The 26,764-nt window shown below is 41.5% G+C and overlaps 2 protein-coding genes across 2 annotated transcripts in view; one reads left to right on the top strand and one right to left on the bottom strand.

Moving 5' to 3' along the window:
* The first annotated feature begins 1,357 nt into the window (after window positions 1–1,357).
* Window positions 1,358–3,737, top strand: paxx (PAXX non-homologous end joining factor). Its single transcript, XM_076046883.1, has 7 exons — window positions 1,358–1,553; window positions 2,438–2,498; window positions 2,598–2,641; window positions 2,747–2,922; window positions 3,017–3,067; window positions 3,359–3,452; window positions 3,540–3,737. The coding sequence occupies exons 1-7, from the start codon at window positions 1,453–1,455 to the stop codon at window positions 3,586–3,588; spliced, it is 576 nt and encodes a 191-aa protein (XP_075902998.1). The 5' UTR covers window positions 1,358–1,452; the 3' UTR covers window positions 3,589–3,737.
* Window positions 3,738–4,844: 1,107 nt separating this feature from the next.
* The window catches only part of abca2 (ATP-binding cassette, sub-family A (ABC1), member 2), a 43,060-nt gene continuing 21,140 nt past the window's right edge, over window positions 4,845–26,764 (bottom strand). The window contains exons 17-50 of the mRNA XM_076046882.1: window positions 25,856–25,970; window positions 25,452–25,642; window positions 24,347–24,497; window positions 24,045–24,249; window positions 23,669–23,833; window positions 23,185–23,365; window positions 22,454–22,666; window positions 21,498–21,694; window positions 20,795–20,968; window positions 19,381–19,577; window positions 19,113–19,233; window positions 18,689–18,979; window positions 17,890–18,111; window positions 17,200–17,302; window positions 16,205–16,530; window positions 15,608–15,821; window positions 14,343–14,448; window positions 14,150–14,261; window positions 13,845–13,905; window positions 13,521–13,695; window positions 13,303–13,418; window positions 12,547–12,694; window positions 12,275–12,398; window positions 12,016–12,148; window positions 11,064–11,184; window positions 10,776–10,954; window positions 9,462–9,603; window positions 9,131–9,265; window positions 8,616–8,719; window positions 8,427–8,519; window positions 8,130–8,232; window positions 7,277–7,414; window positions 6,979–7,188; window positions 4,845–6,061 (exon numbers count right to left, since the gene is read on the bottom strand). Coding sequence (XP_075902997.1) covers window positions 6,026–6,061; window positions 6,979–7,188; window positions 7,277–7,414; window positions 8,130–8,232; window positions 8,427–8,519; window positions 8,616–8,719; window positions 9,131–9,265; window positions 9,462–9,603; window positions 10,776–10,954; window positions 11,064–11,184; window positions 12,016–12,148; window positions 12,275–12,398; window positions 12,547–12,694; window positions 13,303–13,418; window positions 13,521–13,695; window positions 13,845–13,905; window positions 14,150–14,261; window positions 14,343–14,448; window positions 15,608–15,821; window positions 16,205–16,530; window positions 17,200–17,302; window positions 17,890–18,111; window positions 18,689–18,979; window positions 19,113–19,233; window positions 19,381–19,577; window positions 20,795–20,968; window positions 21,498–21,694; window positions 22,454–22,666; window positions 23,185–23,365; window positions 23,669–23,833; window positions 24,045–24,249; window positions 24,347–24,497; window positions 25,452–25,642; window positions 25,856–25,970 — 5,302 coding nt within the window. The 3' untranslated portion in view covers window positions 4,845–6,025. The remainder of the gene's footprint in view (window positions 6,062–6,978; window positions 7,189–7,276; window positions 7,415–8,129; window positions 8,233–8,426; window positions 8,520–8,615; window positions 8,720–9,130; window positions 9,266–9,461; window positions 9,604–10,775; window positions 10,955–11,063; window positions 11,185–12,015; window positions 12,149–12,274; window positions 12,399–12,546; window positions 12,695–13,302; window positions 13,419–13,520; window positions 13,696–13,844; window positions 13,906–14,149; window positions 14,262–14,342; window positions 14,449–15,607; window positions 15,822–16,204; window positions 16,531–17,199; window positions 17,303–17,889; window positions 18,112–18,688; window positions 18,980–19,112; window positions 19,234–19,380; window positions 19,578–20,794; window positions 20,969–21,497; window positions 21,695–22,453; window positions 22,667–23,184; window positions 23,366–23,668; window positions 23,834–24,044; window positions 24,250–24,346; window positions 24,498–25,451; window positions 25,643–25,855; window positions 25,971–26,764) is intronic.

Here is a 26,764-nt window from a genome sequence, read left to right as displayed (position 1 = left end):
AGGCATCATCTGGTCGAGACAAATAGACCCAAAGCAGTGATGCCAGCATGTTTCTACTGCCCCTGTAGAAACATGTTGAAATCAGTGGACGTGACCCTTTACACCACAAAGTCATGGATGTTTCTGAGCCACCAAGGTATTTTTTAATTCCTTAACCGCTGCTGAAAAGGAAGTGATAAGAAGGAAGGGAAGTAAAGTCTGTTCTGAGGCTGTGGTGCTGGTTTTGTTTTTACATTCACCGAGAAAAACCAATTTCATTATCATAGAATGTGATTACTGTTTATCTCTTTTGTTTTGAAGATTTAAAGTTAATATGCATTATTATGTAAATAATATTTACATTTTATTGAACATTTGTATTGTTGTTTATTAATGAGTGATTTGTTTAATAAGCCTACTTGAATACTACACATCATAACTGCAACATCAAACAACCTCTTACTTTTCCCAAATATCATGTACTGCATGTTCAAAGCAGGGTCGCCCTGACTGTGCTTAAATAGTCAGTCTGATGCTGGTAAATCACATGGGACAGCACATGGCGACAAAAACAAGGGACTGCGGCAATCTCCGAGACAAAGACGCTGTTACAGAACCCTGACACATTCAAGTATAAATTATTACTGTTTGGGAAAATAAACTTACAGTAACTCATTGAAAGACGATGGCAAAGAAGCACATCACTATAAACTCAGTGTTCCAGCAGAAGCACATACAGACAACATTAACAAAGTACTTTTTCACAAGCAACATCCATCCATTCATCTTCTCCATTCATTTCCTTCACAATTAGAGAACATACAACACTCCTGAGGACCAAAGAAAAAGAAAGGACTCCAGGCGCTCAACAGACATCAAGCTAGGATTGGTTGCGGTCCTAGGGGGACATAAAAGCTTGGCAAGCGCGCCACCAAGGGGTCAGCAGCAAATATACGGCCAGCCAAAAAAAAAAAAAAAGCTTTCCATGACCATACTTAACAGTTTTTAATAATGCATACTTTTATCAAAAAGGATTTGCACATTTATTTTTCATTTTTGTCATTATCATTATTCAAATAAAGGTTTGTGGTTATTCCTACGACAACAACAACAACAACTACTACTACTACTACTACTACTACTACCACCGATGATAATAATAATAATAATAATAATAATAATGATAATAATAATAATAATAATAATAATAATAATAATAATAATAATAAGAAGAAGAAGAAGAAGAAGAAGAAGAAGCTGTAAATCAAAACATTTAATACATTTAGGACCTAAGCCTCTGATCATCGATATACACTCCGTCCAGGAGGTGGCGGTAGTGTACAACATAAATCCGGTCTGCCCATCGCCTGGAACCTCAAGAGGAAGAAAACTGAACGACGACGGACAACGACGAAGAAGAAGACTTGTTTATTTTTGCTTCCTCACTGTGTTTTGATAGAAGTCCAGGGAAACATGGCTGGGCACCAAACATTTCACTCCACTGTGTGGGACAAAAACAGGCAGTCGAAGTTTCTTCTCTACACGCACAGAAAAAACGAGAGGCTACACGTCTGGTAAGTCGAGGGCTGTTTTAAACTTGATGGAGGAGCATTTGAACTTTGTACCTGCCTCAGCCTTACATTTCATTCATTTATAGTGATTGTGTGAATTAAAATGTCATGAAAGAGAGACTGTCATAATAATATTGAAAATTATATTATTATTATTTTTTTGGTCAAACTGTTTCTGCTTATACAAGTTCATAGTGTACGATTTACATAGAGTGACGGGGTTCGGTGCCTCCGGACCGCGGGTTTAAGAGCCCCTACGAGGGCGTCCCTTATTTTCATTAATTTCAAAGGTGGAAACCCCACTTAAAACGTTTACAGTACACTCCAATAGGTGAGAAAATCATTAAATATCAAACAAACAAACAAACAAACAAACAAAGATTCCGCCATAGAAAATCCATTTATTTTATGTTACAAGGAAAACATAGAAACGTGATAAAAATGTATAATATCATGTACTGCAACACAGGGGTAGGGAAACCTTTTGCCTGGTGGGACTCAATAGGTTGTAGAATGTGACAGAGTGGCGGGAGCAGCAGCAAATGGATGGAGTGCTTTGGTGATCCACCGCATAGGAGAAAAAAATATATCATGTCACTTGAAGAAAACGTGTGGTTTAATGTATCTATTGAAAATGAACCAAAGCAAAGTTACAACGAAATATCTGCCTTTAAAAAGTCCCACGATATTCGGCTGTTAATTGAAGCGACTCATAAAAAAAAAAAAAAAAAAAAAAACAGAAAAATGGATGAAATGCAGCTGTTTTATGACTTACTAGATATTAATATCAGGTGGACGGGCCGGATTAAAAAGCCTAACGATGCCCGATGTAACATCATGTATTGGGTCCCGTTGCTAACGTCACCCACTTGGATGTTTGTGTGCAGCGTGACGGATGTTGTCAGTGTTTGGAGAACAGAGCACACGGAGGAAAGTCCGAAGCAGCCGGTAAGTCTGGATGTGCTTGATGCAGTCAGCCAGTGTGTGGAATCTTGTCTGTCTGCTGTAGTTGTCAGTTGTAACCACACCAGTCTGTTTTGGAGACAGATGTTTAGCGCCAAGTCCAGAGAGGATTTGCTGCTCAAACTGAGGTAAGTCAACACCAGGCTGAGCACCGACTTGTCTTGTTGCTCTGCTTTCAGTGTGTCAGTCAGTCAGTCAGCGGTTCTCTGTGTCCCCCCCCCCCCCTCCCTCAGCTCAGCCAGCGGGAAGGGGGATGTGTCTGTTGTGGTGAGTGACGGCAGCGTGGAGCTGCATGCAGGAGGCCACCTGAGTGCGACTCTGCCCAGGCTGGAGGATCAGCAGGGGGCCGCGGAGCTGCGGGAGCTGCTGTTCAGGATGGCCGACGCTCTCGCCGAGCACGGCGCCACATGTTGGTCCTTCCTCCTTTTAAACAAACAAACAAAAAAAACAACAACTGCTGTTTGTAAAAATCTGTGCTTACTGAGTCACACCATCTTTTCAAGGTGCATCTCCAGCTGTTAGTCCAGTGAAGCATCAGAAGAGACGAGCGGCAGGTACAGTGTGACCTGAGACTTTCATTGAGAAGTGTTGAGGTTTTGATGCTGAATTGGTTCATAACATTCCCACTTTTCTCCTTCCTTTGTTTTTTTAAATGATCCGAATCTATGGGAGATGATGTTTTATTATGCACTTGTTGAAACAGATAGTTTTGGACTTAGCGGTACATTAGGTACATTGTGGCATTCATGGCTCAGCTTCACTGCAGTCCATGTACCTCAGGTGGCTTGTGATGAAGTGGCTCTGTGTCACACGGTTCTGCCTCTTGGATTTTGCTCTCTCCGTAGAGTTCGAGCCGCGACAGCTGCAGAGCTCGGCTCCTTTCGTGGTGGCGAAAAAAAGACCCGCAGGCGCGTCGCTCATCAATCCAGGATGTAAAAAGTAAAGTGAAGTATAACGTTTGTCACCAATCTCTCAACGCATCAGCCGTCTTCAAATGGGAACCAAGACCTTGTGGTGTCTTCACAGGAAGGCGAAAGCCACCGGTGTGGCCTTTGACGACGCAGATGAAGACTGATCCTTCAGACTGCCGCTGCAATTTATTTATTTTTTTAATCTGCTGTCCAAGCATGACATCAAGTTTTATATTATTGCTTTTTAAGGAACATGATTTTAAGGGTATGATGTGTTTTTTTTTTAAATCTATGAGGCTTTATATTGTAAAAATGATTTGTGGAAATGCTGAGATTAATCAGTTCGGATGAGTTGTCAGTGCCTATAAAATAACAAACTGATTTTGTGCAGGACCACAAAATCCCACCTCTGTGTTGCCTTTTGTTGACAGCCATCAGCTTCCCTGAGTCAAAGCTTCCTTTTTAATTTAGTTGTAGCCATTTGAAAATAAATCTGACTTTAATTCATTAAACTGTCACTTGTATTTTATTAAATACTCTTGTCTCTGTTGTGCTCCTTCACATTTTAGTATTCAGCAGTTAAACTAGCCAACGTGATCCGTCGGTGAAGAATGAGCAAAAATTGACTTTCTGTGATTTCTAAAGCCTCCACTTCCAAGTAGGAGCCACCTGACTTCATATCAGATCCCCTTCCTGCTCTTGGAGGTTTCTTCTTTTTCCACAATGGGCATGGGCAAACTATGGCCCCGGGGGCCTTATGCAGCCTGTTAAGTTTTTAAATCTGGCCCACTGAACTTTGAAGTAATGATATCAATAGTAAGTAAGTCATAACATAGCTGTACTTCATCATTTTTATTTCCCAGTGTTTTAAGAGTCATTTCAATAAAGAGCTAAAGTTGTGTTACTTTGCTTTGGTTCATTTTTTAATTGACATTAAAGCACATTTTCTACATATCTCATAATATATTTTTCCACCTATGAGGTGGCTCACCAAAACAGTCCATCCATCTGCTGCCGTCTGGCTCCTCAGTCAAATTTTGGTGCCCATTGTGGCTCAGCAGTCAGCCCTGGTCTCAGGGTAGATGGAGGGCGTTGCTTCTGTTGAGAATATAAAACCCTTCGAGGCAAATTGTATTTGTATTTGCAAACCTGGGATGTACAAATAAAATATGATTGATCAATGGGCTGAAAGGAAAGCTCTGTTGTGTGTGTATTATTATTTTAATGGGCCACACAAACATGTTTTGTATCATTTTACAGCGTTATTGAAATAATGTTACAAAACGACATCTCAATGGGAAACAAAGTCACCAAAGTCAAGGTTTTTTTTCTTATTTTCTAGTTTAATTCAAGTAGGAAAACAGCGCACCAGTGCAATTATAATCACCAAAAAAAAAAAAAAAAAAAAAAGAGACCAGAATTAACTGTGAAAGAATAATTCAAACTGTATTATTATTATTTTTTTGACAGGACAGATTACAACTTAAGGATCACAAAACTCAGTTAAAATCCTGTGCCGACGCACAGTCAGAAGAACCTCCGTGCTCCTACCGAAAAGGTACGGGGTCGTCGGCAAATCATAGAACGTGTACTGTATCCGTGTTAAACAAGATATTATTCTGAGCTGAGTCACATCACAGTGATGGTAGTGCAGTTATTGTGTACACACGCCTAGAAAGCTAGTTATCCTCAAAGAAGGAACTGTATTAAAATGAATTATTGAGATTGTTATATCATACACGGTGTCTGGGTGTAAAAGAGGACCGTGTGTTGGCAGAGTCCACGACATAATGATATGTTACAAGAATGACGAAGAGCATTCATGAAAAAAACAAAACAAAAAACAGACCAAACGATTAGACGGGAGACGGCGTCAGCACAATGACCATGCCATGTACATCTTTTTTTCATTGGTTGACATCATTTTCAAAGATCTCTTATCTGCATTTCCCTCCCATTGGAACGAGCAGGTCTGTGGTTATAGTGCAAACAACCAGGGGAGAAAAAAAAACACACACGATATCCAAAATAGAATCATTCTTCTCGCTGCAGAAAAATATACTGTGTCACGTCACCACCGAGATGAACTTAATCACAACATGCTTTCAATGCAGCTCTAATTTGGTGCGATATGAACCGGCCCGCTCCGATACACTGGGCCCTTTGGCAGGAAGCCGTAGAACCGAGCCAAAGCGACCCGTTTCCCCCTCAGCCTCAGTGCGAGGTACATTCTCCATCAAGGAATAAATATGGAAACATTCAAGAACACAGACTTCAGTCCCATTCAAAGCACTTTTCCTTTCTCCACTGAGTCAGTACCTGCAGACCGGACTCGGACCGCGGGCAACCCGGTTGAAAAAAAAATGCTGTGGTCTCTCCTGGGAAGAGAATTTTGAGGCTGAATACTGAAACTACAAGTGCTGTGTTCCAAGGTGCACAAAGTTTTGGTCCTCTGAACGGGTCCCATTCAGCTGCTGCTTTTTTCCCCCCGCTTTGGACCTCTGGGTTCCCGTCCAACCGTGTGTGTGTGTGTGTGTGTTTGTGGGGGTGGGTTTCACCCCTCAACCACGCTCACGGTCAACTGCTTTTCAGTGGCTCAGTTTAGCAGAGAGTGTCTGTGTTAAAAGACAGCTGCACCTGGCAAAACACAAATAAAAATGTCAAATGTAACAGTGAAGGTCTTTTGGGTGGGGAAGAGAGAAGGACAAAAACAAATTGTGTTTTCTGGGGATTTATGATCAGTGCAAAGTCAGAGGTTTGTTAAAGATCCAGTATGTAATAATTGGAGATTTTGAAGAAGAAAAAGCGACACCATGTGGTTACATTTTGGATTGCTGCGTCTTTGCCTGCCAGTGAACTACAGTGGCCTACGCAGCCAAACATGGATACCTCGTCCATCTTCTTCGTTGGTTAATTTGAAGAGGCGAGCGTTCACTCTAATTACGAAACCTTCTGTCAGGCAGCTGGATTGTCCACACCAGGCTTCCTTAGAAATATGGCAGTGCAAGATGGCACCTAACTTGTACTGCGTATATTCTTATCAGGGCGATTTTGGACGAAAATAAAATCGCAATTTTTTTTCTCTTCGGGTAAACAGTACATGTCGTACGCAACTTAGGAAAATAAATATTTACTAACAGGTAGTGGCGAGGGAAGCATACGTAATCACTTCCTGGTTTTAACATTTGCTGTAGCTAGGACAACTACGGATGCGAGTAAACAAAGGTAGCCAGTTAACAGCTTCGAGGAGAGAGGAGGAGTACGGTAGCCTAGAGGCGCCGACTCAGAATCAATTATCCGATTTTCCTCTTTTTAACGTTGACTTGACTAAAAAAAATCCGACTTCGATTTAAAATCGATTAATCGCAAAGCCCTAATTCTTATATATTTGAAAACTGTTTGAAGAGTTGGAAAGCCAAATTACTTTTATTGTACTGCGAGTATACACTTTTGTTAATGTATTTATGGACAGCATGTTAACCTTTTCACCAATATAAAAATAATAAATCAAGCCAAATATTTCACACTGGACCTTTAAGTGGCCATCATCTTACCCTCTCCTCTTCAAAGCTAATGAGACCTTCATCATCGTCGCTCTCCAGCTCCTCGGGCCCTTCGCTGATCAGGGCGTTGAGCTCCGTGTTGGCTGGCCGGGACTTGAGCAGGTTGATGAATCGCTGCAGCGTCGACGGCCCTCCGCCCAGCGGCGACGCCTCCTGCTGCTCCAGGTTGTCACTTTGCTTCTTAGCAAAGTTAATAAACACCTGCACAGGGAAGAAAAAGAAAAGCACGGCGTCATCTTGACGATGGACTCTCCCGATGTCTCCAGCGTTATTTGGGTTTTGCGCTCACATTGTCCAGCGTGGTCTGGCTGACGGAGTAGTCCTCGATGCCAAGCACCTCCACCACCTGCTCCATCTTGCTGAAGACCTGAGCCAGCGAGATCCGCTCCGACTTCAACTGGTACTGCACTTTGGTGTGGTGCCGCTCCTGAAACGGGACAACATCATTATTCACATCTATGATCATCAATGGGTTTTCATACTCCCGTGATCAAGAAGTAAACAAGCATATTTTTACTACAAACTCCCAATCCTGGATCACAGAGAATGGCATTGCTTTAAACCTTACAGGGCATATTATGTAGAAATGCGGTCAAGACTTTTGAAGACACAACCAAATGTAGGGAAATGGAATGGAGGACACAGGAATATGGTGGCTAGCTTGTTCACAAATTAGCTGAATTAGCTCATACAGGCTAATGTTTTCCCCCTTTTTAGCTCTGCTCAAGATTTCATGATTATTTTAGATCATCTTAAATGATTTGATGCCAATGAAACAGGGAACGTGTGTCATGTGCAGAAAGCATAAAGCTAATGACCGGACTGACATGGACGGACAGTAGGTTTTGAAGAAGTTACTGAACTTAAAAAGCTAAATCTTCAGTTTTTTTCTCCTATAGCATCAAACAAACAAGAAGTGATCCTGATGACAGCAGAGGTAGTTGTAAGTAACCATGAAAGGGCAGGTGGGTTGCTGAGATCATTTCAGATGTATGAAGCATCCCTCCAGGTGTGTCAGGATAGAGTGCGTAAAGTAGTATTTCTCATTATCATTGGTACTATTCTAAAACACTTGGCGCAGAATCTGAGTTTGACAAAGACATCTCCAACTTGTCAGTCAGACTCAGAAGTAGACAAGGTACCTTTAGCACAGCTTCAGGGAAGTTCCTGTTGAAGAACCGAACTACCTCCTTCACATTGGAGCTGCTCTTGGTTCTCACGGTGATCATGTAGCCATCTCCAAACCTGGAACATCATCATGGCAATTTATGTAGCTATTGAACCTTGATTTATAGGCTTCTTTTGGCATGAGGTCTAACGTTAAAGGTCAACCAAGGTCAACTAAAGATCACATTCTCTGAACTTCAGTACCCGCATAGGTTATTTATGATTGTGCAGTTTTACGTGTCCCAACAACAACAGGACGTGACTCTTCTGACCTGTTTTTGAGGTGCTGGATGCTTCCGAGGCATTTGAACCTCCCGTTCACCATGATACCCAGTCTGGTGCACAGAGCCTCACACTCCTCCATGCTAGAGAGGACAACACGGTATATGATATCAGCTTCATGAGCTACACGTTGATCAAAATAATCAGTGGAAGGTCGTGACCCTCAATTGCTACCTCACCTGTGTGACGTCAGCACAACAGAGCGGCCGGTCTTGATTATATCGAGGATTAAATTCCAGAGGAACCTTCGTGCCTTCGGGTCCATCCCAGTGGTGGGCTCATCCTGGAACATCCCACAAAACACTTCAGTCAGAACCTTGGTAGTAGCTGAGGACACTACTGTTGGCTTTATATATGTATATATATATGTATATATATACACATATACATATACGTACATATATATACATACACATATGTATACATACACATATATATATATATGTGTATATATATATATACATATATATATATACACATATATATATACACATATATATATATACACATATATATACATATATATATATACATACATACATATATATACATACATATATATACATACATATATATATACACACATATATATATACACATATATATATACACACATATATATATACACACATATATATATATATGTATATATATAAAAAATCCTGTTTTTCCTGTCTTGAAACTTGAAAAGTACCAGGAAGATGAGTGCGGGGTAGCCAATCAAAGCTATGGCAGTGGAGAGCTTGCGTTTGTTTCCTCCACTGTACGTCCCGGCAGGCTTGTCTGCGTACTTGGACAACTCCAGCTTTTCCAAGGCCCACCGCACCACCTGCAGGAGGGGGAACAGGAAGTCACTGATGAGATGGTAGGAACCCCCCACCACCATCTCTGTTGAAAGTTAGTAAGAAAGAAAATGGTGTTTAACTAGTTAGCATCATTTGGATTTGACTCAGATGAAGCACTTAGATAAAACATCAAACAAAGCAGGTGTTTTTTGTCAACAAGCATTGTAAATCAGGGCCAACCCTCTCCTGGTCCTTCCAGGGAATCCCACGGAGGCGAGTGTACAGCTGCAGGTGTTCCGTGGCAGTCAAGTCATCAAACAGAGCATCGAACTGAGGACAGTAGCCAATACTCTGCTGCACACGCAACAGGTCCTTCAGGATGCTGCGGGGGAACAGAGAAGACAATCACCAGTCACAGAAAAGTTGATTCTAACAGCAAACTGTTCCACTGGAAAGCCACGGACGGACTCGCTCAGAACAAGAGGAACCTTCTCTTTACCATTTTCGTGCGACTACGATGGAGGTCATTGTTGCTTAACAGTGTGCAGCCTGGAAAAGTTGACATTTTATCACAAGGCCACAGAGAGACACACAGCTAATTGCATTCACACCTGCAGCCAATTTGGAGACCATGTAAACACCACATTGAGAGACCCCATGAAAGAATCCATGAGCTTCTTGCTGGGATCTGACAGTGCAACAAGTGCACTACCATGTCGCCTCTACACTGCATCTTCACTCATGTGAAGAACTCCATGATGCTGGGACTACTGGTTTATGGCAATAACAAGTGGCTGTCTGAAGTCGACATCAAAGAAAAGCTTTTGTGCAATTCTGAGGGCTGCAAGTTAAACACAGGCCTCTGGCCTGTTCTGGTTCTGGTACTGGTACTGGTGGTACCAGAGCAGAACTGGAGACAGAGCGCAGCACTGAGAAAACTAGGTATAGATTTTTCTTAAATAATTACTAACTGATACTATAAATTATTTGTCTAAATACTACAGAGTGAGCTAACAGCTATATGGGCTACAATAATACCCCTCAATTAAAAAAAAACAAAAAACAATTTGGGTGCAAAATACGTTTTAATCTGAAAAACAGATGTGCAATCTAACATGTGGCATTCAAACATGATTTTTTTTTTTCATTTAAAAGCTAAAAAAAAAAATTTAACTGATATTTGCAACTGTTGTAAAATACGAAGATATTTATTTTTTACTCAATTTAATTGAAAATTATAATAAATACATTGTGGGTGGAAACTTTATAATTTGGCTCTGAAACAAAGACCACCGGGTCTGAAATATTTCTACATTTCCATTTTTATGGCGCAACATTTAGTCTCCACTACAACTCATGCTGGTAACTCCAGCGAGGACGAACTTTATTCGTACATAGAATTGTACGACCTGGCAGCGTCACACTGGCTTCCTTGCGGCCCAGTGGTGTAAAAACATATTTATTTTCATTGACTCTCCAAGTGTGCTTAAGCATTCTGCCCGGCCATGAATATTGCACGCACAAGTAAAGCAAAGTGTCTTTTCTGGGACTGACCTGTTTGCATTAATAAAGGCTTCTCCTCCAGTCGTGCACTCGTCTCCCGTCAGCATTTTAAAGGTGGACGTCTTGCCGGCTCCATTCACTCCCAGCAGCCCGAAACACTCGCCGGGCCGAACCCCGAGACACAGCCGGTCCACGGCCAGGATCCGACCCATCTTGCGAGACTTGTACACCTGTGACACACCCGGAAATTAAACAGAGTGAACAGACAGTTCGCACTTCTAAAAGCCTTGCTTGCCTTATTTATCTATTTGAACGTGGTGGATCAAACTGAGGACAAACCTTTGTCAGGTTGTCGATTTTCAGCATGTCGTTGTCGGCGTCTCCACGCAGCACTCGGCGCCTCTCGCAGGCCACATCCACGTCGTCGTCATCAATGGGTTGGCTGCTGACCGGCATCCTCCTGCACACATTGAATTCAACTCAGGAATCATTTTTCTGAAGTTTTTTTTTTTTTTTTTCAAACTTAAGTTTTATTTTGGCAGGTTTGAAAATAAATGATTAAACGTCTTCATCAGGGAGGGACACTTATCAATGATGGATTAGGGTTCAACTAAGTAGTATTAGAGGTCCAGTGTCTAATATTTTGCTTGATTTACAATTTTTTATCTTGGTAAGAACTTAATATACTGCCTATAAATACATTAATACAAGTGTATACAATAAAAGTTATTTGGTTTTCCTACCCACAGTACAGTCCTTATACATATATATAAAAGTAAGAATATACATAGAGCAATAAGGGTCTTGCTCCTAGTTAGCTGCCATCTTCCACCGCCATATTTCTACGGAAGCCTGGTGTGGACAATCCAGCTGCCTGACAGCGTTTCGTATTTAAGGTGACTGCTCACGTCCTCAAAAAAACTACCAAAGACGAAGGTGGACGAGGTACCCAAGGTTGTGTGCGCAGGCCACCGTAGTTCACTGGCAGGCTCGGGAGGGGGAGTGTAAGAGCGCTGTAATCTAAAATGTAACCATTTGATGTCGCTGTTTCTTCTTCAACATCTCAAAATATTACACACTTTTACTTTAACTGCGTTTATAACAGTGAGTAAATTATTCAAATTAATTAGTAGTGTATATCCATGCAGGAAAAATGCTTTATTCATACAGTACTCATATAGTACATTTTGCTGATGCTTAAAAATTGTGTAGTGTTACCAAGAATCCTACATGGAAGATGCGTTAATCCTGAGGTAGTAAAACCAAACTGCGACAAGTACACATGACTTACATGGGTTTCCTCAGGAAGTTGTACTGGCAGAGGATGGTAATAAGGAAGCCGACAAAGCCTTCAACTGTCATAGCGACCAGTCCCCGAGTCACAATGTCCCACTCAAACGGAGACTTCATTTTATGAAACTGGCCTGAAAGAACAAGTTCACGAGTTTTATTGAAAGAATATGTTGAAAATGTGTTTTTGAAAACAAGACACACACATATCATACAACGCGTATTTCTGAATGAAGCGTGGGGCTTGTTTATCAGTGTACCTATTTTAGCATAGTACTCATTGATGTACTCATTGTAGGCCATTTCCATCAGACCGTGGCCGAGATTGTAGTTGGGGAAGATGAGAAAGCAGGATTTCAGGTAGCTGTTGACTTTCTTCAGGTCCTGGAGAAGATGATAAAAACGGAAACATTAAAATTTACATTGTGATAAAAAATAAATGGTAACCTACACCCTTAGGTCTTGGACAGATCAACGGTGAATTATATATATGTTATATAATTCATATACAAGTTATATATCTCAAACTGACCTTATCGTGTTCAAAGAGCTGGAGAAGGAAGGTGGCGACAGTTGCAGTGATGCCAATGAAGAGGTTGATGACTATGAGGAACACATACGCTGTGGAGGGGACCTCAAACCAGAAGGACGCTGGGTACATGATGGGAGTGATGGACCACCTGAAAGGTTACACTCATCTTAGTGTTCGTTTTCATCACACAATACTCTCAAAGTAGAGTTTATTGTCCAACCAAGAGCAGGTTGCAGAGGTGAGGTTGCGTATACCTGTGTGTGAATTAGCTGACACAGACTACAGTATATTGTAACCAGACAAACAGTTTAACAGACTGCATTACATATTCAGTATGAGCTATTCTGTAACCCTGCGGTTTCATATACATATTTTCATTTTCTCGATTAAAGATCCAATGGATGAAATTTGGCTTTATTTGCGATTTTCATATTGGTAAAATCTTAAAATACGGTCCATAAATACATTAATAAATGTGTATACTCGCAGTCCAATAAAAGTAACTTGGTTTTCCTACCCTTAGAACGGTTCTCATATATATAAGACTATACATAGAGCAATAAGGGTCTTGCTCCTAGTTAGCTGCCATTTTTCAAGGAAGCCAACCTGGAGAGAAAATATTTTTTTTTACCCTCTTTTCCTTTTTCCTTCTTTTCCCCCCTTTCCCTAAAAAAAATCCCTCACTGGATCTTCAACAGACAAGAAAAAAAATAAAAAAAAATAAAACAAACATGAAAAGTAAAAATAGTGTCTGACCCATAGAGAAGGAATAGAGACAGAACTGCTGGGAAGTTGGTTGGGGAGGTGTAGGCTGGCAGGTCGAACACAAACAGAATGATGACACAACATGTGGCTGGCACCAGGTAGTTGAGCTGGGAAAAGACACGAATGGCAAGAAGGTGTTCAGACAAAACACCGTCCACTGTAGCCAGGGGTCACTGTTCATCACGTGCACGCCGTCTGCCTCCTCCCACCATGTCCCAGATGTAGTTGGCCAGCCAGTAGATGACGGGGTCACAGCCGCTGACAAACTGCAGGTGCTTCGCCTTGGTCGACTTCTCCGCCACGAGGAACACCACGAAGCTGGCTGGCACAAAAGACATAGCCACGATGATGAAGATGGCGATGACCACATCGGTGCCTTGGAGCCTGAGGATGCAGGGGGAGACGGGCGGAGATGAAGAGATTAAACCAGCTCTTAATCGACATGATGACGTAAATATGATAACAAAGTTATTCTCCATTGTTCTCTTCACGTCATACAACATCCACTTGGTTGCTTCTCCTGAGGAACTTACAAGTAGTCCAGAGAAAGACTGGCACTGGTGCGATTCATTGGGTGGTTCGTCAGTGTGATGCCTGGAAAACAAATGCACCGAAACAAGTACATTAACACAAGTAGTACTCATAACTGAACACAACAGAGAAGGCCCACGCTACAATCTCCATCAGCGTTCCTCAACTGCTAAAGAAAAACTAGTTGAAAATGTTGGGAATTTATTTTGCAGGACACACAACTCGATTGAATAATTTATTTTCTTCATGATGAGGTAAAAATGTGGGTCCCGAGACTCCACCAGTTGAGAATCACTGGTCTGCTCACCATAGGCAGCAGGGTTGCCCTTCGACGTGGGCAGATTGGCTCGAAGGATGGCGTTGTTGAGGACGTTGAGGTACGTCGGCATGCTGTGGTAACCTTTATTATTGTACAAAACCTTAAAAACAAGCACTTTGTTAGTTTGTCAGTGTTTGGCAGATTGTGGAATTGCTGCGTTTGACCTGTGAGGGTTCCTGACCTGAGCAGACCTGCGAACTGCTATTTTTCGAACCATTGGAGGTATTTCTTCCCCAAAGGATGCTGGGATTGACTTCTGAATGTTTCCCACTGTTATGCCGCCATATCTGTGAGTGGACAAAGCATTGGAGAAAGAGGAAATATTGTTTATGTTACGAGAGCACAACAAAGTTATAGACACCTTAACTGTATCTACAGATTGGGGCAGGACTATTTAGGTAGAAATCTGAATTATGTTATTCCATCTCAAACTCAAATTGTAATGTATTGATTATGGCTGATTTGAATAATCGTTTGACATGATGCAGTTCTCCATAGGAGAAATAGAAAATATCCAAAAAGCACAAAATGCAGATCAAGATAAGACCAACAAAACATACAAAGAGACCCACAAATCCACAGGTGAACGTGAACCAAACTGTGTGGTTTCTATGTGTGAAGTCTTGAATTCGAGCACGACCTTGCCAGTCTTGCTCACTCTGCATTGAAAACAAAGTCAGTGAGTGTTGTGGGATGGCAGAATGGACAGTAGATACACTGTGGAGCCATTCCAGGCAGAATGGACAGTAGATACACTGTGGAGCCATTCCAGGTCAAACACACATTTGGTGGATTTGAGGCCAACCCGGGTTTCCATCCAATGCAAAAAAAAAGTCATTGTGAGTAACGTTGTTTGGTAAAATATGAAGATGAATCTGAAATTATGCCTCTACTGTCAGAAAGAGAAACAGTCGGCATTATTTAGGGAGACGCTTTAGTCCAACTTGCATGCTATTGCAACTGTCTGTTAGAATAAGCTTATCAAAGTATGATTGGTCTGAATGTTCATTCACCCAATGGACCTAATGGAGCAACTATAGGAATAGGAAACCAATCAAAAATGCAAGAAAGAAATAAGAAGAAAACTATGGCAAACTGACTCATGTAACCAATAAGTGGGATAGAATAGCTAAATCTGTCCAGAATACATTGACAAACTACAATTTTATTGAGAGAACATATTTTACTACATGTGGTTTTGTCTTGAACAAAAATAAAAATAATTTTTGGAGATTGTAATTGAATCCTTACTGAACCCTAAAATTCGGGCTGTGACGAATCCCTCATAACTTTGCAAGTGAGCACAGTTTCTAAACTGACCACGAAATCCTCACTGCCTGAAGCAAGCTTCTTGTTCATTTAGGTCGATGGAGTAACTAATAAGATGAGATGATCAGGCTGTGCTGTGAGAGTGGGCTGTTGCCTGCACCACAACAACGTTCCTACCTGTGCAAACGCAGTCGGTCGGACGTGAAGAGCACGTACTCGGACACGTTTCGACCCGTGATGTCCACGAGGATGTCGCCCGTCACCACCTTCATGAGAGGAGGCCTCCCGCCTACACCACTGGGGCAGGAGAAGCCCGTCCCCTGCATGGAGCAGGTGCATCGCACAGGTTCATGGAGAGAGAGGGGTAGGACAGGAGAGGACGTCACCGGCTCTAAGGAGCAGACAGACAAGGTTGAAGAAAAACTCGGTCGGTTAATGTGACAATATCTTTGCAGGATGCATTTTTTTCTGTGTGTGCGTGTCACTGTGTATGTTTCTCACATCATACATTCTTACAACATGTTTTTTTGTTTGTTTTAAAAAGGTATATCTGAGGCTTTTGAGAAACTTTATCAGTATTGAAGTTGAGACTGCATTAGCATCAAATTTGGATGCTGTGAAAATCATGCACATTGTGAAGTGATGGACACACAAAATATGTTAAGCGCAACGTAATTAAAAATGAATTTACACCTACTCAAACAAAATACCAAAAAAAAAAGAACGACGGACAGAAGTCTTAATGGTTACAAGTCAAAATGAAAACAGGCCAACCATGGACTCTAGTTGGCGAGGCCACTGTGAAGTTCCACAGTCCATCCTCAAAGCGAAGGTCTGGATCGTCTGAGGGTGCCGGTGACGGAGGTGGCGGCACAAAGTTGGAGAGTGGGACCCCCTGAGTGAAGGAGTCCAGACACATGGAGTCAAAGTATCGAGCGGCCAGAGTCTTGGAGTTGTTGGCGCTGGGGTTGAGTGTCTGCGCCAGCTGGTCCAGGGTGCTGTTGTAGGGGGTTTTCAGCGTGCACGTCGCGCCCACACCGGAGGGAAGACGGAGCGTGTTGATGATCTTCTGTGGGCTGGCATCTGGCGACAGCTTACTCCTGGAGATCAATGATAAAAGGTGCAACGCAGCTGTTGGTGGGGCAAAAAAACCTTGTGTCTTTGTGGTGTGGTGTGTTGTGCTAAGAATCATCCTTAAGTCTTCAAGTGCAGTTTGCTTTTGTGCAGTCACCCACAGTTACCCACATGCTGCAGGTGCACTGTTTAAAAAAAAAAATCTCTGGCAAATATTTCATTTATCATTAATACTGTATTCCTACAAACTAGCAAAAAAAATGATGGATGACATTTAAATCGATGCTGTAATCTGCCTTTAAATTTAAAATTAATCTTCTATGTAGCCTTGACAATTCTATTTCATTCTACGATATGCAACACAATTTCTTGCGCACCCCTGTGCAGAATTCCCACTGTCAAGAAGTAGCTGCAGCTATGTCACATTCATTTGATTTTTTTTGAGTCTGGCAGTAATTTGGACCGGACATAACCATGTACATCAACCATCAAGTGAACCTAAACCTGCTGCTGTCTAACTTTCTGACCACAGTAATGAGGAGACCAGCACTTGGAAATATTGAGACTGTCACAAACCAATCTTTTGCAACCCCAATACATGATTCACAGATTTATTAAAAACAAATCATACAATGTTAACACGTGAGATAATGTAACACAAAAGCACTGGATAATGTGCCTGTGAATCATCTCACCGATACTGAGGTCTGTCTTCATTGGCATAGGGGATGAAATTTCCTCGAGGTTGAGTATAGTTGTGGTACTGAGATGGGGATAAAATCAGGGGTGGTAAATCTCCTGCAAGATAAGACGGGGAGAAGTTATTTTATCACCAAGAAACCAATAAAAAGTCTTCACATCAGTGACCATGCTGACTGGCTACAAGACACGAGTTCACACAGATGTGTCACTACCAGGATGTATTTACACCACATCCTGTAAAAGCAGGCTTTCTATCTATCTATCGAGATCAATTTCCCCAACATATCAGTCACACGCTGTGGTAAATGTGATGTGATGATAGCAGATTTAGGGCATGTCAATCAAAACAAATAGATAATCCAGTATTTCCTTCAAAGTGGTGGTTTGGTATGAACACCACCCTACTTTGTACTCAGCTGAATGGTTCGATGTTCATAATAAAACTTTCAAAGTGTCACTTTGCTTGATTTATTTAGCAGTGCAAAGTGACAAATGGCTGTAAATGAACAAAGTAAAGCGTACTAAGTATGATAGTAGAACATTTTCAATTCTGCAACATTAAATTCAAACCCTTCACTTTAAATTGACTGTAAATACTGTTCAACCGTGTGCAACACTATGGAAACCGACCATGGTGGCAGTGCCGGCATGACAGAAACATGCACAGAAGAAGAAAGTCTCACCTATCGCAGGCACAGATAAAGCCACCGTCATGGCAACGCAAACAAAGAAGGCCGGCAAGAGGATCTGAGAGAAGAGGCCCTTTGTGTTTCTCTTGGCACAGTGGAACCTCTTGACGATGAGACCATGGAACTGACTGAGCTTTAGCCACCAGCCCTCCAACTTGAAGCTACCCTGGCCTTCCAGCACCTCTGGTTCTGGGGATGAGGAGTTCTCTGCATTGTCTGCAAGAGAGGTCAGATCAGGAGAAGACAACAGAAGGTCTTTAGATGAGGCTCAGTTGGAAGGCCTGTGTAGCAAAGCAATGTTTTGGCATTGGCCTATTTTTGTTTATTTATATTTCTTCAATGAAAAAAATAAATAAATAAAAATCCAAATAGAAATTGTAAGTAAGAAACAAAACGGTTGAAAACACATTTATCATAGACATGCAAAACCTTTAGAAAATGTTCACTGAAGAAGCATTTCACTCAATTCAGACCCATATATCTGTAAAAATGTCTATAAAATATCGATATTGAAAACTGAAAATGGTTCAATATGATTTTTCTGTAGTATCGATATATCGATACTCCACGTGTGCCGCTGACAACACACACACATACTCAGAGCGCTCCCTCCACGAGAGGCAGCAGTGGATGGAGATCGTGTTGCGACGAGACACAAAATCGTATTGAAAATCAATACTTTTCAATATATCATAACGAACTCTGAAATCCAGTATCGTGACGACACTAATATAAGTGTATATGTACATATATATGGATGTGTATATCAACAGCACTCTTGCAACAGTCTCACCTCTGAGACTGGCAGAATCAGAGTCTTGCCCATTGTCGAAGAGTGGGCAATAATCTCCATAGAAGTCTGCATAGAGCCCCCCTTCATCTCCTCTCACTGAGCCCACGGATGAGGACGACTTCAAGGAGGTCTGGCTCTGGCTCAGCCTGGAGCACATCACCAGATTGCTCAGCTCCACCTCTGGCCTTTCCTCCTTTCCCGATGGTCCACCCTCACCCTGTGGTGCCCTCAGGCCTGCTGAATGAACTGAGGATTTGCCTGTTGAACTTCCACTTGGTGAGCCTTTCAGGTCTGCAAACGGACAGATAGGAAAATATCTTGTAATTTCAGCACGACTGTAAAAATGATCTTTGCCAAGTGGTTTATCAAAAAAAAAAAAAAAATTGTCCTGGTAGGAATGTCCTTGCTAGGACCACGTTCTCACCGGCATCACTGTTCTCTAAAGAATGATCCTCTTCAGATACTTTCAGAAAGACCTCTTCCAGGGTGGTGTCCATCACTCCAAAGCTAGTTAAGGCCAGGCGGTCCAAGCTGTGTTCTAAAGCCTTTGAGAAACGTGTGACACAGAAGAATAAGAAACATGTGCGATAGAAACGCAGAAAAGCACCCTTTTTTTTTTTTTAACCGGACTGAGCCGTTGACTTTAAACAAAGCAAGTGAGTGAAAAAGGGTCCATGCGAGTTCAAATGTACCTGGAAAAGTCTCTCAAAGCAGCCCTTCTTGACTGCCTCAGAGGGCAGGACGTAGGACAGTTCAGTGTTGGTGTCTGATACCAGTAGACAGGAGGCCACAAACTGGCGGATGAACTGAGTGACCTGGGCCTCTGAGCAAGGCGACAGAGAGGAGGATGGAGATAGAGACCCAAGATGCTGCAGCTGGCTGCCCTGGCCTGGAAAATGAGGTAAAAAGTCATACAACATAAACACAAATTAACCCAAGAACGACAGGCTTAAAATGTCCACTGTGTAAAATTTGGTCTGATTTATGATTTTTATATTGGTAAAAGTCTGATATGCTGCCCGTAATCATAGGACTGAAAGTTTATACTTGCAGTACAATAAAAGTTATTTGGTTTTCCTACACATACAACGGAACGGATCTTATTAACAGATAAGAATATACATATCAGCAAGGAAGGAAGGTAGGAAGGCTGATGTGGACAATTCAGCTGCCTGACAGCGCGTTTAGGTATTTAGGGTGAGGGCTCACATCCTCAAATAAACCAATGAAAAAGAATGTAGACGAAGTATCCAGGTTTGCGTGCACACTCACAGGTCATTGTAGTTTACTGGCAAGCTTGGGAGGGGTAGTGAATGCGTGGAGCAATGAAAAATCTGACCAATAAATAGCAGAATTTTACACACTGCCAACTCATGGGTCCTCTTCATCTTTGGGTATTCCTAATGCAGCTAGTTTGTGGCGTTAGCATTGATTTTTAAAACTCCACACAGAAAGGCCCAGGGTTGGACTCCGACCAACAAACTTTAAAAGGTTTTTGGCATCATGTGGCACTGAGCTTCACTGTATATTGTTAAGACCCTGCAACTGTGACATTTTCTTTGCAATACCTAAAGAGTTGAGAAAGACTTCACAGATCTTGGTAATCCATACCAGATTAATATTAGTACAAGCCACCATCAAATGTAAATTATTCAACGTTTAAACATAAACGATGAACAGTATTGTTTAATTCAAAGATGACATTTCCATTTTGCATCAGATGCTCTGCAACCTACTGGTTAACCTGTGTCTCACTAACAAAGAATCTAAAAGAATCTGATATTTTTTCAAGAATTGAGTCTTCTACTGTTTTTGACTCAGATTTTCTGTCAAAAAGCAAAAAAAAAAACAAGAAAGCTCAGGAAAACAAGCAAAACTGACTGAGGCAAAACTGGGACAAAAAGGACGTATCAAACATGCAACTTAAATGTATCTGTAAAACGTAACTTGTTAAGTAACCAAGTAAGTAAATACAACAGCTTAGCCGAGGACAGCAATGCTACTAACGACTGCAAATACAGGAGTAAAATACACCTGCCATCAAAAAACAAATCTGCTTAATGGCTATAAGAATGAAAAAGTAGAGTAAAATAATTGGGAACACACCTGGGCCTTCACTTTGCTTTTTGACCAACGTCAGCTTGTATCCATCACCATAGGTGCTCTTGAGGAAGAGCGGGGAGCCGCAGCACTTGAGTTTCCCATGTGAGATGATGGCAATTCGATCTCCAAGGAGGTCGGCTTCATCCATGTGGTGGGTGGACAGCAGGATGGTGCGTCCTGCAACACACAACATAAAGGTAAGACCAGGCGTGGGCAAACTATGGCCCCAGGGCCATATGCGGCCCGTTAAGATTTTAAACCTGGCCTGCCAAACTTGAGGACATTATATTAATAGTAAGTAAGTCATAAAATAGTTTCAGTTTTTTAAAAGTCATTTCAGTAAAGAGCTGCAAACTGTAGGGCTTCAAAGAGACATATTTTGTTGCAATTTGTTTGTTAATTTTCAATAGACAAAATTGACAGCATGTTTTCTACATATCCCACAACATATTTTCCATCCTGAGGTGGGTCACCAAAAACACTCTATCCATCTGCTCCTGCTCCTCTGTCAAATTTTAGAAGCCATTGTGGCCCACCAGTCAAAAGAGTTTACCCACCCTTGGCTAAGACGGACCATGCACCAGGAGGTTCCAGCTAAACGAGGTCTACATGTGAAAAGTGCTCAGGCATGATAAGCGCCAGAGACGTAAATCTGGAGCTGTGTTGCGTTCAGTGTGAAACCTGCGAGGGTTGCGCCTCAACCCACCCTGTTTATACTTTAGAATGAGGTCCCAGATGGCTCTGCGAGCGTAGGGGTCCACGCCAGCTGTGGGTTCGTCCAGAATGACGGCTCTTGAGCCGCCCACGAAGGCGATGGCCACCGACAGCTTCCTCTTCATGCCGCCAGACAGAGTCTGCACCAGGCTGTGGCGCTTGTTGGACAACTCCAGGTCGACGATCATCCTGGGGAACACACACACACACACACACACACACACACACACACACGATCATTCTACTTCATCATCATTCACATTCGTAATAACATACTTTAAAAGAAAATCCTAATGTGCATTTGAAAAGGTACTTGAGGTATTAGTCATTTTGGTGCCAAGAAAGTAACATGCTACATAAGAGGCGCCCTGCGAGTGAAAGCCAGATCAAATATGCATGCGTTTCCACTATTCCAAAGGTCTCTGCAAGTAACATATAGACTTTCCGTGAGCTTTGTCACTACAGCTCACTACAGGCACTGCACTTTTGCCAAAGACGGTTGGACACCTCCCTACCAGAGCACATCCAAAATTAGCATAAAGCTTTCTCTTGCAGTTTTGCTTTGAATAACTTTAAGTCGGGATTGTGTTTTCATTTTCTCCACAATAGAGCGCATACAAAATTAGCATTTAGCTTTGTTGTGCGTTTGAATGCGTCCGTGCATGGAAACAAAAACATGTAAAAATTGCTGGGTAACAATAATAATTATATTTTAGAATTAACATATCATTTAGATCAAAGAACCTCTACAGTCTTGTTTATTAACTAATTAGAGAAACATACAAAGTCACAATTAATAATGCTGTTAATTTAGGGCAGCTGTGGCATAAACCTTACATTGGCTGGTGCTCCAATAAAATATGTTGAGCAATTCATAAATAGCTGTTTAAAGTTTGTAGTGGGATTTTTCACAGCCGGGAGTAATTTGCACATGACCCTTTCACTGACTTGTCCATCTCCTTGCGTATGTCCTCTTCAGCCATGCCTTTAAGCCTCGAGTAGAACCACAGATGCTCCTCCACGCTGAGCTTATCAAACAGGACGTTGTGCTGCGGACACATGCCCAGGTTCTGGCGAATACGCTCCATCTCTGTGCGGATGTCGTGGCCATAAATGGTTGCGGAGCCAGAAGTGGGCGGGAACAAACCGGTCAGGATGGACCTGAGACAATTCAATAGAGGCTGTCAACACTACTTTTTCTTGTTTTGTATTTGTTGGATACTGTGCAGCTTGACGATGTTTCATGCTGACCATCATCATCAATAAAGCTAATTTGAAATGAGATACAATTTTGCACATATACAAGTCAAAAACATGATGCAGACATCAGAATACGATCAAGTCAGGAGAGCTATTTAAATAAAACAGTCCATTTGCATATTAAATGAGTCACTACATTTATTACTCACATTATCACTCAATGTTTCACAGAGTGAAAGTATAACTTGCAACTTGGAATGTTGCAGTTTTTATTAAGGCAGCTTTTGAAAGGAGATTATGAATGCAATGCATTTATGAAGCAGATTTTTCAAAATAAGGTGTTTTATAGGTTGATAGAACAGAGAAATGCAAAAAAAAAAAAAAATTCAAAGGTGGTTAGAATCCAACTACAGTGTTTGTCATCATCACTAGTTATGTCATCATTGGCTCCTAACACAAGTTTTTCACGAGTGACTCACATCGTTGTGGTCTTGCCAGCGCCATTGTGTCCCAGGAAGGAGACCACCTGGTTTTCATGGAGGTTCAGGCTCAGCTTGTCAAGCGCCAGTTTGCTGCCAGTCTTGTACACTTTGGTCAGCTTGTCTATGCACACAACCAGTGGAAGGTGGCTGGGCTCCTCCTCTATGCCCCGCATCTCCTCTGCCATTCACAGAGAAGAAAGGTGGATAAATATTCCAAAAATCTCTGCCCTTTTCATACTTCTTCTACTTTTTTTTTTTTTTTTTTTTTTTTAAATGGGAACGTGAGTTTTAGGGAAGTAATAAAGATAAACAAAGTCAATCATACATTTGAGTAAGACAGACAGATAAGAAAAATATTTAGACAATAAATAGGTGAATGTAGTAGCTAAGGACTAAGTGACTTATACATATATAGTGTATATAATTATATATAGTGTGATTCCTCTATGATATCTGCTACTTATACAGACAAAAAAGGTACCAGCTCTACGATGGTCCATTGCACAAGCCTGGTTTTCCTCCATAACACTGAGCCTCGTGGCTCCGCCCCCACACCATGGCCAATCCCACGTTTCAACACGCCCACTGCTGGACCAATAGGACCTCTGCAGAGGGAAGTACCACGGGCGAGGAAGGCCATACATTCCTAAAGGAAAGTGAGACACCCATTTGTTCACTGAAGATACTCAAAGGGAGACCAGCACCAACTTTACAATTATCTAAATTATTAAATGTGAAAATAGGCCAGAGTGTTCAGCACGGGTCATCCATCAAATCAATCGTTCGCTCATCCTGCACTCAGAGCTTTGTGAAGCGCAGTTGAGGATGGGCTGAGGTTTGCTACATTCAGTCCATACCTGGATGCACTGCCTCTATGTACCAGGTCAGCACACCGTACACAGCGGCGTCGATGATGAGCATCATCATGGAGAGACCCAGGTTGAAATCATCCCCTTCCACCGGTGACTGACTGATTGTCCTCCACTGAATGCCGACACCTGCTACCTCATACAGTGCAAAGTATTTGGAGCCGAGGCCAAACGCAGTGGTTGACATCAGAGACTGGAAGAGAGATGACAGGTGATTTTCTGCTAAGGTTAATATCACAAGAAACCCAATGTGGTGATCGTAAATTAAAGTGAAGCAACTATAGACTTACAGCAATGCACTTTTCAAAGGCAGTGATCTTATCGTGGGCCACCTCTTCCCTAATGGCTACGTACATGTAGGGCACATAGCTGAGAAAGTAGATGATTCCTCCACAGGCTGAAGCCAGCTTGGCTTTGGAGTAGATCACTGACACCAAAAAGCTGGAAAACATCATGAGATAGCGTTCATAGCAGTGTTCATTTTGACAGCAAAACTTGATTTAGTTTTAGCCATAGCCCTTTGACTAAAATGTTATCTATTTTTAGTCATAATTTAATCATCTAAATTGTTATAGTTTTAGTTGACGAAATATCATAATCATTTTAGTCGACTAAAATGACAGTAGATTTAGTTGATTTGTGATATCTCTGCGCCACAGTTTTTACAAAGTCTTTTATTTTCTTTCATATCAAATGTAAAGTGCGTCCAAATGTCCTGTCGCCTCTTCCTCCCAGTGTTGACATTTGGTCTTAATCGAGTCTGTACCAGATACTCTGTGTGTTCATACTTCCTGACCACGTTGCTCTGATTGGTTGACTGATTTTCTTCCTAACTCCTCCCGCCACTTTCTAAATCGTCATTTCCTTCCACAAATGAAATGAGCTCTGATTGGCTCCCGTCACTGGCAGACATTTTAGTGTCGTTTTTATTCGCTGATGAAAATGTCCATACACCTCGTCATCGTCTTAGTCCTTGTGAATACATTTTTTTAATTTAGTTATCGTCTGCTTTTAGTCCGAAAAGAAGGTCGTTGACGATAAGTATAACGAAAATGTTTCGTCAACAAAAACATGTTGTAAAAACTAGTGTACATATATATATATGTAAGACTGTGAGAATTACATGCATTCAGTATATACATACAAACCAAAAACACTGTATAGTAAAGAAATAAATGATCAATCTCCAGAAAAAGTCAACTGAAATCAGTGTAATTCTTTGCATCGTCCATTTTCCTCTTACTTTTATTATTATTATATCATAAACGTGGTCCAAAAAGTGCCACCTCGCTTTGTCATTAAGATGAGCTCCATCTACAAATGTTAACCGCTGGTAAAGAAGCAGTCAGAGATATGAAAGTTATTGTTCATTCTGACAGCAGTGGGAGATCTTACCAGAACATAATGGTTGCAACAGCGTAGATGGTGAGGAAAAGCCAGATGATGAAGGGGTCACTGTGGAGCAAAACCCTTCCGTATTTTAAAATAGCTGTCAGGGCAGTGACAGAGATGGACAGCTGAACGAAGCCAGTGATGAACCAGGCCACCCAGTGGACGGCGTTATTGAGACCCATCATCTTCATCACCTGCAGCCACAGAAAAACACATGAATCCACACCAGCTTCAGCTAGCAGTGGCAGAAAATGGTTTATACTGATAGTCACATGGGTTGGTAAACAACTTAAAGCAAAGAAAGACAATCAGATCTTAGAAACTGACATGGAAGACCTATGGATCTATTGTGCAGTCAAAACTGCAAGCCTCAGACTGGCAACAACATAGGAGCAACATGTTCTGACCTCTTTGAGCCGCTGCTCCTTCTCAGCGACTATGTGTTGGATCATCATGGCGACGGAGTAAACCCAGGAGATCACCATGCACAAAGGCATCATGTGCTCAATCACAAACAGAAAGCTGAAAAGGCAAAAAAAACAAACAAAAAAACAAACAGAAGCTGAGCAGAGACGTGACAACATCAACTGCACGCAAACCTGAGAAGATTGCGTACGAGAATCTATGATGCCATAGCCTGGAGGAGCAATATGGAGGTAAATAAACAAAAAAACTGAATTCATTCAGTTTAACACTTGCTTAATTATTACACTGCATATACAATCATTTAACAGTTCCTTTGCAAACTGCCTGCCTAAGGCATTAAAGTCAGTGGGCGGTCCGAACAGAGACGCAGTAACTTGCTTTAGCAATGAATTTGTTCTCAGGTAGTTTCATTGGGACTGTGCAGTGTAACCAATCAGACGTAAGAGTCTGATGGCGGGCTGAGTTGACGATTTTAAATTTTCTATGACACTGCACACAATTAATCCATCCATCCATCCATTTTCAATACAATTCAGTTAGAACTAAATAATGTATTGACATCTTTATTTTCACTCTTAATTAATGAAGTATTTATTCCATGATGTATTTATTCATTTTAATGTTGGCACTTTTAACCCTTCATACTAAACAGAAGTGCAGCAGGTTGGGATGCCATGAAATAATTACATGATAGTTGGAATTTCCCTATGTCACTTACTATAATATGTTTTACTTACTATTTATTATCTAGATTATTGAATATTTTAAGAGACTGGAGAATCAAAGTGAAAATCAGATGAAGGGATGTTTTCAGTCTTGCATGTCTGTGACACACAGTACAAGAGAATTGTTTCCAGGTGGCTTTGTTAAGCGGTCGCGTTATTTCACAA

The sequence above is a fragment of the Nelusetta ayraudi genome, unplaced genomic scaffold (assembly GCF_046127955.1).
Source record: "Nelusetta ayraudi isolate G7.1 ecotype Tasmania unplaced genomic scaffold, CSIRO-AGI_Nayr_v1 ptg000092l, whole genome shotgun sequence".
Classification (NCBI taxonomy): domain Eukaryota; kingdom Metazoa; phylum Chordata; class Actinopteri; order Tetraodontiformes; family Monacanthidae; genus Nelusetta; species Nelusetta ayraudi.
The sequence above is the reverse complement of the archived record's forward strand: the minus strand, read 5'-3'. Positions and strand labels throughout refer to the sequence as shown.